The sequence below is a fragment of the Polypterus senegalus genome, chromosome 11, assembly GCF_016835505.1.
Source record: "Polypterus senegalus isolate Bchr_013 chromosome 11, ASM1683550v1, whole genome shotgun sequence".
NCBI lineage: Eukaryota > Metazoa > Chordata > Cladistia > Polypteriformes > Polypteridae > Polypterus > Polypterus senegalus.
Genome location: NC_053164.1, coordinates 86,913,653 through 86,926,056, shown reverse-complemented (window position 1 = coordinate 86,926,056; position 12,404 = coordinate 86,913,653). Strand labels below are relative to the sequence as shown.

At 38.9% G+C, this 12,404-nt stretch overlaps 2 protein-coding genes across 2 annotated transcripts in view; both read right to left on the bottom strand.

The window, feature by feature from the left end:
* Positions 1-495: 495 nt before the first annotated feature.
* LOC120538582 (cilia- and flagella-associated protein 251-like) lies at positions 496-1,332 on the bottom strand. Its single transcript, XM_039767974.1, has one exon. The coding sequence runs from the start codon at positions 1,330-1,332 to the stop codon at positions 496-498; it is 837 nt and encodes a 278-aa protein (XP_039623908.1).
* Positions 1,333-1,357: 25 nt separating this feature from the next.
* Positions 1,358-12,404, bottom strand: part of LOC120538581 — a 32,835-nt gene continuing 21,788 nt past the window's right edge. The window contains exons 2-6 of the mRNA XM_039767973.1: positions 10,111-10,200; positions 8,454-8,505; positions 7,609-8,280; positions 2,467-2,611; positions 1,358-1,601 (exon numbers count right to left, since the gene is read on the bottom strand). Of these exons, the coding sequence (XP_039623907.1) occupies positions 1,358-1,601; positions 2,467-2,611; positions 7,609-8,280; positions 8,454-8,505; positions 10,111-10,182 (1,185 nt within the window). The 5' untranslated portion in view covers positions 10,183-10,200. The remainder of the gene's footprint in view (positions 1,602-2,466; positions 2,612-7,608; positions 8,281-8,453; positions 8,506-10,110; positions 10,201-12,404) is intronic.

The following is a 12,404-nucleotide window of genomic DNA, read 5'->3' as shown; positions in this document are numbered from 1 at the left end:
TGTAGGCTGTTTAAACTAAGTGGATTCTAAACTAGAGGTCACATTTCGCCATTCAGCAAACACTTTTTTAAATATATATAACTTATATGTTGTTGTATCCACTTTATAGAGGTATAACCAGCAGTGAAAATGTCTATACCAAAATAAAACGTATGGCATCTCTCCCACCTCCTAAATGAGAAAAAATGGAGTCTCCCATAATAACAGCTGACTCTCTAATTGGCATGACACCTTGCTGATTCTTGAGAGCTTCTTGGAGTTAGAGTGGGGTCCAGATAGATGACTAGTTTGGTGGCTACAGAGAAATGAAGTTAAAATGCTGAACAAAGGAGCAAGGAGCCAGACAGATGGACAGAGAACTTGAGCTTTGCAAACCTATTATGATGGCTGTTGCTGTTACAATATGTCTGGCTTAGTATCTACAATTTTGCACTACACAAGCGATTAGTTAACTTATTTAACAGTGGAGTCATCTAAATCGCATCCGTAAATGGTTTAGTACCTGGTTTGTGGCCGTATAACAATTTCATCCTCTGAGTCTGTGTTCTTACTCTGTTCTGATTGATCATCCTCTTTATCTCCATCCTTTTTTCTATTGTTCTCTTGTCCACAACCACCCCCTTCTTCTTCCTCTTCCTCCTTATCTTGATTTTCTGACTCATCCTCTTCCATTTGTTCTCTTTCATCATCCTCTTCAGATTCTTCAGGTTCACTGTCTTCTTCATTCCCTTCTCCACCTTCATACTCTTCTTTGTCACTCTCCTCTCCTTCTTGTTGACTATTGCTTGTCTGTGGCTCTTCTTTCTCAGACAATGACTTCTCTTCTTCACTTGTGCCATTGCCATCCCCTTTTTGGTCAGCCACAAGCTGGTTCATTTTCTGTCCTTGAATGTTTTTTTCCAGTTCTGCTTCTTCAACCAGGTGCAGGACCTGAGGACAGTGTCTACTTCTGCTACTTTCAGATTCCTCACTTGCTAACATCATTTCATCCTTGCTAAAATTTCCTAATTCATATCTTGGCTTCCCATATGCTTCTGCAGATCCCTGCTGTTTTAATAACTCTGGTGATTTATGGCTAAATAAGCTGGAGTCTTCTGTATGTTCCTCCTCCATTATCTCACCCTGTCCATCATCTTTTTGCTCATTTTCTTTGGGTATGAGATAGGTATAAGATTCTTCCACAGTACAACACTGCTTTGAGTTTTGTACGTTATCTACAGTGGTAGTAGTCGATTCAGATGACTCATCCTGCTGTTCAGCTTGACAGCTTTCTCCATCCCCTCTGCTAGTAGAACAGTGCCTTCTTGATAAATCCTCTTCAATCTCTCCCATTGATGTTTCTTTCTCTTTTAGGACATTAGTCAAAGTGTTTCCTTTTTCCAAACTGGTCTGTTTTTACCAGTCTGGCCATAGCATGCTTTGCACTGGTTTCTATCCGAGACAGTAGTTGCACTCCATTTTCATCTATTTTCACAGACTCTTCTTTGGCAGTCTTCTGTTTTACTCTACTCTTTGAATGGATTTCATCTGCTCTTTTTACAGAAGATGAGACATCATCAACGCCTGAGTCATTCTGTGTGCCATTATGGACAGTTGGATATCTGAAACACAGAAAGTTAGAAAACACATTTAAAAGTGACATAATTACTAGTACAGTGTCAATATTAGAACATTGTCATTATTTTTGATCTCTTTAATCATTAAGGAGCTGTATTACTCTATATCGTATAACATATCTTACTTATCAAGCACCAATTGTTGATTTTTTTTAGGTAAATGAGCTGTAGGCACTATATTATTGATTTATTCAAATACCCCTCAAGTACTTCCTTTTTAACAAATGTGGAGTAAAGACACTTCTCTGGGTATACTAGGTATTATTTACAAATTGCCTGGAAGAGAAAGCACTTAGTAAAAAGTCAAAGTGTTACACACTATAAAAAGTATTCACTGCCTTTGGAAGCCTTCATTTTTTTTTTTTTTGCAACATTGCATCAAAGAGGATTTAAATTAATGTTTTTAATACTGATCATCAGAAAACGATTGTTTAATGTCAATGTCAAACTGAAAACTGATGCCTGCATGTGATCTAAATTAATTACAAATATAAAATGCAAAATAGTTGATCTCATAAATATTTACCCCCTTCAAGTCAGTATTTAGTAATTGGTCCTTTGGCAGCCATGACAGCCTTGAGTCAATGTGAACAGATCCTTATTAGTTTTTTACATACGGACACAGAATTTTTCCCCATTCCCCAGAAAAAGAACATCATCTTCATCATCATCATCATCATCATGTCTACCATATCTACATTTGCATGTAATATTCTGTTATGCAAGGATGTTAGATCTGACAAACTGAAATGTTCTTCCAGTCATTGGGAAATTGTAACCATCTTGAAAAATAAATCATGTGCTGGTATAGACTCAGATAGATTGATTGAATGAAAAACTGACAACTTACAGCATTGTTTCATCTTCATTTCCTTGACATCCTCTCTTTTTCTCAGTTTTAATGAATTTTGTCTTCTTCATTCTTGAGGAGTAACTGCTTGGCGTGTTACTTAAGCCCAAACTGTGTTCACTTTGATCTGATTGGGATGACTTCACTGCATAAGGAATTGAAAAATTGGTAAAATGAAATCAATGTATTAACAGAAACGAAAGTCAACATTTTTTATGCCACTCCTTTCTGTTATATTCAAGACTATGCTAAGCTTTACTAATTTATATACAGTACAATTAGACCATCTTGGCATCTTGTGTTTATTTGTATTTTATTCTCACTAATTTGTGATAGTGCTTGTTGTGAAAGTTTCATAATTATAATTTCAAAAACATTATAGTTGCAACTTTGTTAATTAATCAGATTTTTAGAATACAGTGCTTTTCATGACCATGAAACTCATCTGCATTACTCATCTCTTAGTTTTCTTAAAATTGGCAAGCATGTTATCTTTTATGGCCTGAACAATATGATTCACTGAGGTATATTTCTCTATTCCCTTCAATTTAGTGATATATCCATCCACCAATTTACTGAAACCTATGGCCATAGGGAGCTATTTCAGGCAGGCTGGGTGCAAGTTAAGTATTAATCCTGGGCAGAGTGCCAGTTCATTAGAACACTTTTGACATGAATGATCTTTTTAAAAAAATAAAACATTACAACAATCTAGAAAAGAGCAGGCCATTCAACCCAACAAAGCTTGCCAGTTATATCCACTTAATTCTTTTAAAAAACATCAAGTGTAGTTTTGAAAGTCTCTAAAGTCCTGCTGTCTACCACTACTCAGTAGCTTGTTCCAAGTATCAGTGGTTCTCTGTGTAAAGAATAACTTCCTAATATTTGAGCAAAATTTACCCTTAACAAGTTTCCAACTGTGTTCCCGTATTCTTGATGAACTCATTTTAAAATAAAAGTCTCGAGCTACTGTACTAATTCCCTTCAGAATTTAAAACACTTCAGTCATGTCTCCTCTTAATCTTCTTTTACTTACTTAAACTGAAAAGTCTCAGCCCTTTTAATTTTTCTTCATAATTCATCCCTTGTAGTCCTGGAATCAGCCTAGTTGCTCTTCTCTTGACTTTCTCTAGCACTGCTATATCCGTTTTGTAACCTGCAGACCACATCTGCACACAGTACTCCAGATGAGGCCTCACCGGTGCATTATAAAGCTTGAGCATAACCTCCTTGGACTTGTACTCCACACATTGTGCTATATAACCTAACATTCTGTTAGGCTTCCTAATGGCATCTGAACACTGTCTGGAAGTTGATAGCTAAGAGTCCACTAAGACTCCTAAATTCTTCTCATAAGGCGTAATTTCAGTTTTCAGACCACCCATTGTGTATTCAAATCTAACTTTTACTTCCTACGTGAAATACTTTACATTTACTGGCATTAAATTTCATCTACCACAAATCTGCCCAAGCCTTTACGTTGTCTCTCAATAATGATTCAACAGATTCCAGATTATCTGACAATCCACCTATCTTGGTATCATCTGCAAACTTAACCAGCTTGTTACTTATATTCCTATCCATATCATTTATATATATATTAAAAATACCAACACCCCTAGCACTGACCCCTGTGGAAGATCACTCTTAGCATTAACCCAATTTTGCACCCATCTGAAAACATCACCCTGAACTCCCACTTCTTTTAGTTTGATGCCCAACCTATCATGTGGCAAGTTATTGAATGCTTTGACCTTACCTGCTATATTCCTCTCTAACTGTCTTTTAGCCCCCATAATGACTGCCCTTATGTTCTACACAATTCTTCACTACCCTACTGGTATGCCTCCCCAGCACATTCATTGTTGCCCCTCGTGTTCAGATACAACACGTCGCTGTGGAACAGCTCCCATCTTTTCCAAAAGGAGTCCCTATGCCCAATAAACCTATCTCCTTCTACCCTGCACCAAGATATGAGCACATGTTAAACCTTCTAATGTCCTCAGTCTTACCTGGACTGGCATGTGGTACAGGCAGAACTTCAGAAAAATTCAGCCTGGCACCTAACTCTTTAAATTTGGATTGCAGAACTAACAGACCACCCTGTATGTCATTTGTTCCAACATAGACAATGGCAATTAGATCCGCCCCTGCTCTGGCCAAGAGCCTATCCACCGTTCCAGGGATGTCTCCAACCTGTGCACCCAGAAGGCAACACAACATGCAAGATTCTCTGTCTCTGGAGCAAACCTGTGCTTCAGTCCCCCTAATGATTGAGTCCCCAACTATTACTACCTCTCTCTTAGTGGGAACTGGTTTTGAGGTGGCACACTGGGGCTCCTCATCCCTCCTAACCACCTCAGCTTCTTCAGAAACACCGTCCAGCTTCACAAGGACCTGAGAACAGCTTGGCAGTTGCAGTTCTGGGGTTGGTGCCCCTGGAGAGTGTGAACCTTTTACCTTACACCTTGTGACTGTGACCCACCTATCTCTACCTGTGTCTGGAATCTCCTCTCACACCATCTTAGGGGTGCACAATACTTCTCTAAAGGACACATGGACAATGTCTGACAATTCTGTACAATGCAGGACAGCCAACACCTCCCCCAGTTCAGCAACCCTGAGTTTGAGGTGCTGGATCAGCTGACATCACCTGCAGATGTAGCCCTCATAGAAGACTGGTTCCTCCAAGCCATCATCTAAAAAGTCCAACATCCAATAGGACTTGCATTGCACTGGCCTCATTATTAAAAATTGCCTTTACTCACATCAGGCCAGTCTGAATCACCACCTAACTTAACCTGCATAGTTGTCATAATACCAAAACAAATATATGTAAAGACAAGAAAATAACTTGTAAAATCCACAAAGATAGTGGAGTATACTCAGGAATCAGATTCAGTCACCTGGAGTCATGAGGTATCAATATCAACCATCATGCCACCATATGGCCCTCTGTCTTTTAAGTGTAAAAAAAATCAAAGCAATGTTCTGAAAGAAGTTAAATATGCAGGCACTGAAGTAAAAGACAATATTCTACCATACTGACCGCAAAAGCAACCGTGTATATCAGTAGAGATGCCAGTCAATCGTGGCAAACTTAAACATGCTTTTTATTTTACCTGTATTTAAAGTAATTGGACTACAGGCAAAAGTTTAGAAACATGATAAAATAAACACAAAATGAAGTGAGATAGCATCCAAACCAAACTGTTTACTTCAAAAACATACAGGGACAACAGTTGAGCCAACAGTTTTGTAGTTCTTCTATCTTGTACTTAAATTAATGTTTTAAATGTTTAAAATAAGAAATTGAAAAAAAAAGAAAAACATTGTCATTTTAAAAAGCTTTTTTAACCTTGACCATGTCTGAATTTTAGTAGTAGTAATTGCAGCGTCATGATTATTTATTTTTTGTTATTGTAGTGTAATTTCTTTCTTAAGTTCTGTTTTCCCTCGTACATTTTTAGGTTCAGTTGTGCTATTCCTCACATTTTTTCCTGTATTGAGTTGTTTTAAAGTCACTATAATTATTTTGCATCCTTTTGCAATGGCATTTTTAATTGTTCATGAGGTTTTCTGGTTTTGCAAATTTGGTATAATTGCTATGTGGTTATTACAGGTAACGTCAAAGGGTCAAGGAATTTAAAAGTCAGTTGCTTGATTTACTTGATTGTCCTGTGGTATAGTGGGTCCGCAGAACAGAAGAAAAAGACAGCTTTTAAATAAATTATAGCCGCGCTTGCGGCTTTAAGAGGGGGCGTGATAGTGTGGCCGGAGCGGTTCCAGGGCGTGATGCGGGCTTGGCAGTTTCCACACTGAAGTGCACAGGTGTGGGATCGCCCATGTCTGTGATTGATGCAAGGAGCTGCTAATGGACGCAACTGTGCCAAGTCCCTATTATAAATAGGAGAAGTGTGAGTGCAGAAAGAGAAAAAAAAGGAAAGAAACTGAAAGAAAGGAAGACGGAGGTTAAGAGAGAGGAAGGCAGGAGCGAGTGCAGGCTCTCTGTAATATGAGAGGTAGCTGGGAAGCAAGTCATGGCAGAATGTTTGGCCAACACCTGGGGGCAGATGGATTGGGTCACTCCTGCCGAGTTTTGCAGAGGAGCAGGAGTGACCACAATCGAGGATGGCTTGACGCGTAAGGCCACAGAAGGCAGTGGGAGTCGGAGGCTTGGGAGGTGGAAGCGCTCTGGTTGTTGGGGAACCCGAGTCTCAGTCTGGCGGAGCCCTACGGAGCCAGGGATCGAAAGGCTACCAGACCAGAAGGAGAAGGTCAGCTTCAGGTAGGGTGACTCCCCTGGTGCAGGACCCAGATGGGAGAAGCAGAGGAGCCACCAACTAAAGAAGGCACTGGGTTTTTAAAGGACTGTTTCCAGCCATTATTGATTTTTAACCTTGTTTTTAAATGGAATATTTATTGGGATTGGGATTTTCATCATTTTATGGATTATTTGTTCATTGGTTTTTTTAAGCACTGCACTTTCTTTTGAACTCTGTTTTGGTTTTGACTGTTTTTAATAAAAGCACTGTTTGCACTTTGCTCTTTCCCCTTGCTTCGTTTTGGTGTCCTCGTTGTCCAGCTCATCCGGTTACATTACTGATGGTGTCAGGTTCAAGAAGCTCCCAATAAGGAAGTAGGAGTATTGAACCGAACCCATATCGTCACATGTCTGAGATTACATATTTCAAAAGAAAAAATAGTGTGCTTGTGTGTTTCAATTCTTCAATACTTTAATTTACTTCACTTCTGATTTTGAACTACAAGTTAGGACTCTATTTTGGATTTAAATGTTAGGTTTTGTGCCCTTTCTGTTTTTACTTTTTCTTTTAGTAAAACTCCAATTTATCTCTGGTCCTGCGTCCCTTGTGTCATTCCTTTTAGTGGCATACCATGTAGTAGCATTGTCGCATGTTGAGAATGCAGTGAAATTCTTATTTGCAAGTTTCTATTAAATGAAATTGAGCCATGTATTTTAATACGTTCTTGTTCATCATGGCACATGAGTAAGCCTCTTCATGGACTGGTGCACCTAGTACTGCTGAGATGGGTTCTGGTCCCTACAACCTTGAAATGGTTTTAGTGGATTTGAGAATATGATGTTATTTTTACATGCTTTATTTAGGTTATTTTTTTTACCTGGTTCAGCTTCTGTTTTGTAGGTCTTAGATGACAGCAGTGAGTAATCCTCATGTATCCTTGTTTCTGTTTTTCTTTCTTGGTCTGTATCACAGATGTGCTGTTTGAGATGTTGCTCTTCTTGGAGGCTTATCTTTCTGATAGATTTACGGTAAGAATGGCCCTCTGTCTGTTCATTTCTTCTGCTTATGTTTGATATGCAACCTGCATTGCTCACTTTGGTGTCCCCCAAAATATTTGCTTGGCTGTGTTTATGTAACATTTCATTACAATAATCAATGCTATTGTCATCTATGAAGAATCCAGATTGACTGACGTGTTCACAGAATGGTAGATGTGAAGACATTTCTCTCTCTGTGTCTTTATAAGTGTTGTTGCAGTCTCTCATAAATGACCGATATTTGTTGATGTTATATTGGGAGACACAATTTTGTAGTGTGTCTGACGGTCTGCACTCCATAGAATATAGCCCAGCTGCCACAGAATCTCTGCTCTTATTATCCTTGCATGCTGATTTTAGGGGGGATGAAGATCTCAACTTATGCCTCCCACTTTGCAGTGGATTCATCTTGGTCAAGATATTGGGTGACCAGGAAGGTTTCAGGAAATTTTCCTCTTTAAGGCCTGGATGCCAATCTCTGCCTCTTATCGCACTCAGAAAGTCTTGATACACTGAAAGAAGTTAAAAATGTAACCGTTTATAAAATGAAAAATGATAAAACTCATTATTAGAAAAAGAGCTTAGTTTCAGAATTAAGACATATAAATATTTAACACAACCAATACATGAGGGCAGTCTATAAGGACGTATATAGTAACACCTCTGAAGAAGAATATTCTCTTACCAGTTGTGTTGGTGAATTGTTTCTGCTTGGTATGTAGGTCTTCTGTATGCGGCTATAAAGCAAGCCAGTTCAAAGTGGTTAAACAAAATATTAAACCAAAATAAAACTTACCCTTTAACAAAACTGTAAACTATACACCAAGATATCAATCTCTGCAATGTTTTCCTAAGACTGTGTTTTGAGCATTATGTACATTTTTTGGGCCCTGTACTGCAAAAATATACAGAGAGCTGCAGTAGAGCACCCAGTGGCACCCGTCCTTGGACTAAGACCAACAGAGATGTAATCACTAAGATGGTGGTTTCAAATATACTGTAGCTCCTGGAGGGCCACTGTGACTGTAGGTTTTTCTTCCAAATAATTTTCAATAATACCGAGATAGGACCTAAACTTTGTCAATCCTGAATTGGATTTCACACACATTAAATAATTGTGAGTATAACTTGTCTGTTAGTTAGCTGGCTTGTTAATCCACTAATTTTTGCATTGGCAGAAATTTGTGAAAGCAATAATTACAGTTTTTTTTTTTTTTAAATTATCCATCCATTATCCAACCCGCTATATTCTGTGAAAATCAGTAAAAGATTTAATGTCCGCGAGGGGCTTAGTGCCTCTTAATCCCGCACCTTACTTACTGCTTACTAAAACTGTGTGTAAAAGACTCGAAAGCAAATTGGCCCAAAAATGTTATCTTATTATTTACAGATTATTTTTATTTGATGGGCTTTAAAGAATAAAAAATAACTAAAAATTTAGAATCTTAAGCAGTGCAAACTTAAACTAATTTTAAAATTATACAGGCAAGCACTAAGAGCTATGAGAGTGCTATTCATCTTTCTGAAGTTCATATAGAAGTATTGCTTGTCACTGCAGGCAGAGAGGTGAATCTAGCTGTCTTTTTAAATGACATGTCATATAAACCACAAGAACTGTCTTCTAACTGAGAAAATGGATGAAATAAAACATTGCTGTCACAATGACCCAGAGTTTAAGACAAGCCACTCAAAGATTTCTTCCAGTTCTTCAGCAGGAGCTGAGTCATTGTGTTTTCAAGACTGAAAATGAGAAACTATTTTTTAAACAGCCATCCATCGATTATTATTTAATCGATTCAATTCTACTCAGTAATACAGAGACCTGAGCCTATTCCAGTAGCATTGGGCCAAAGACAGGAACAAGCCTTTTAGATGGCACCAGTTCATCAGTGGGTCACTCACTCACATACACTTGAAATGACTCATGTGAGACCAAGTTACAGTTGTTAATTAACTTAACACACGCAACCTCATTATGCAGGAAAAAAACTGGAGTATCTAGAGATAAAGCTGCGCTGACACAGAAAACGTGCTCAGTCTCTTGGAGCTGTGATATTACAGTGTTGGCCTGCCCTCTTCTGTCACGTAGTAATTAAAATTAAAAAATCTTTTTGTGGGTAACTTGATAAATGACTCTCAGATTCTTTAAAGGCAGTTATTTACATTATTTACAGCTTTATGGTTTGGGCACAGATATGACAAGATCTTTACCTTGTTGAGCAAAGGCACAATGTATGTTATTCTCTTCACTTCAGTGCTACAAGAAAACTGTCACTTGTCTGAAGTGATGTCAGCTTTTGTGGAAAATAGATTGTCTTTGTTATGGAGCCAAGAATTCCTACCTGTATGTTCGACTGTGCAGATGTCCAATTCTTTTCCACTTTCTTCTGCCAACCAGGAAAAAGCCTTTCCATTTGCCTTTCATGCTCCACCTGTGGAGCAAATAGATAGCATCAGTTAACAATACAGCTGTTTTCAAAAATGATTTTTTCTTTCTTTTTTCTTTATAGAGTTGAGTGTGTTTCTTTATGAGAACATTTTTAAGGGCTTTACACATGGATAAACAAAAATGTTTTGTGCTATAAGCATGGTTTCTTACTTTCAGTTTTTTTATACTGCAGTGCTACATGTCTCAGTATATTACACATTGCCTGTCACCACCACTTTGGAACCATTCCAGAAGTATTGGCCTTTGACAACAATTTCTGGTCCAGCTATGTCCAACTAGTCTACCTTTAAGGTCACTTTGAAATTATCAATGTCTTTGAAGTAGGTCAGTATGAGTACAGAAACAGGCATTGTTAAAGTTAAAAGGCTGACTGTTGTAGTGTAACCAAAGAAATGAACTTGCAATGGTAACAGTTTTAATCTCACATCTCACTTGAGGTTGTCTTGCACATTACTTCTCTAGTTGTGCTTCTTACTGCAGGTTTAATTGAACAAAGTTGGTGTATTTTACAAAATGGATATACCATTTTGAAACATCCATCCATCGATTTTCCAACCCGCCGAATTCCTAAACAGGGTCATGGGGATCTGCTGGAGCCAATCCCAGCCAACACAGGGCACAAGGCAGGAACCAATCCCGAGCAGGGTGCCAACCCACCGCAGGACACACACAAACACACCAAGCACACACTAGGGACAATTTCGGATCGCCAAACCACCTAACCTGCATGTCTTTGGACTGTGGGAGGAAACCCACGCAGACACGGGGAGAACATGCAAACTCCACGCGGGGAGGACCTGGGTTCCCATTTTGAAACACTTTTATGTAATTTTTAATTTAAGAACAGCTGACCTAGAGAAATACCAGCTCATCCATGCAAATTATTCTGGGTCACTGGAGACGTTAATATGTAGTCATTTTTTCATAAATTCTTTATACTAATAAACCAGGTCATAAACTTCTCCACTCCACTCATTCGTTTTTGCAGCACATACAGTGGTGTGAAAAACTATTTGCCCCCTTCCTGATTTCTTATTCTTTTGCATGTTTGTCACACACAATGTTTCTGATCATCAAACACATTTAACCTTTAGTCAAATATAACACAAGTAAACACAAAATGCAGTTTTTAAATGATGGTTTTTATTATTTAGGGAGAAAAAAAATCCAAACCTACATGGGCCTGTGTGAAAAAGTAATTGCCCCCCGAACCTAATAACTGGTTGGGCCACCCTTAGCAGCAATAACTGCAATCAAGCGTTTGCGATAACTTGCAATGAGTCTTTTACAGCACTCTGGAGGAATTTTGGCCCACTCATCTTTGCAGAATTGTTGTAATTCAGCTTTATTTGAGGGTTTTCTAGCATGAACCGCCTTTTTAAGATCATGCCATAGCATCTCAATTGGACTCAGGTCAGGACTTTGACTAGGCCACTCCAAAGTCTTCATTTTGTTTTTCTTCAGCCATTCAGAGGTGGATTTGCTGGTGTGTTTTGGGTCATTGTCCTGTTGCAGCACCCAAGATCGCTTCAGCCTGAGTTGACGAACAGATGGCCGGACATTCTCCTTCAGGATTTTTTGGTAGACAGTAGAATTCATGGTTCCATCTATCACAGCAAGCCTTCCAGGTCCTGAAGCAGCAAAACAACCCCAGACCATCACACTACCACCACCATATTTTACTGTTGGTATGATGTTCTTTTTCTGAAATGCTGTGTTCCTTTTACACCAGATGTAACGGGACATTTGCCTTCCAAAAAGTTCAACTTTTGTCTCATCAGTCCACAAGGTATTTTCCCAAAAGTCTTGGCAATCATTGAGATGTTTCTTAGCAAAATTGAGACGAGCCCTAATGTTCTTTTTGCTTAACGGTGGTTTGCGTCTTGGAAATCTACCGTGCAGGCCGTTTTTGCCCAGTCTCTTTCTTATGGTGGAGTCGTGAACACTGACCTTAATTGAGGCAAGTGAGGCCTGCAGTTCTTTAGACGTTGTCCTGGGGTCTTTTGTGACCTCTCGAATGAGTCGTCTCTGCGCTCTTGGGGTAATTTTGGTCGGCCGGCCACTCCTGGGAAGGTTCACCACTGTTCCATGTTTTTGCCATTTGTGGATAATGGCTCTCACTGTGGTTCACTGGAGTCCCAAAGTTTTAGAATTGGCTTTATAACCTTTACCAGACTGATAGATCTC

Coding starts and splice junctions, on each gene's coding strand:
- LOC120538582 (XM_039767974.1), bottom strand. CDS start 1,332: ATGGGAGAGATTGAAGAGGATTTATCAAGAAGGCACTGTTCTACTAGC.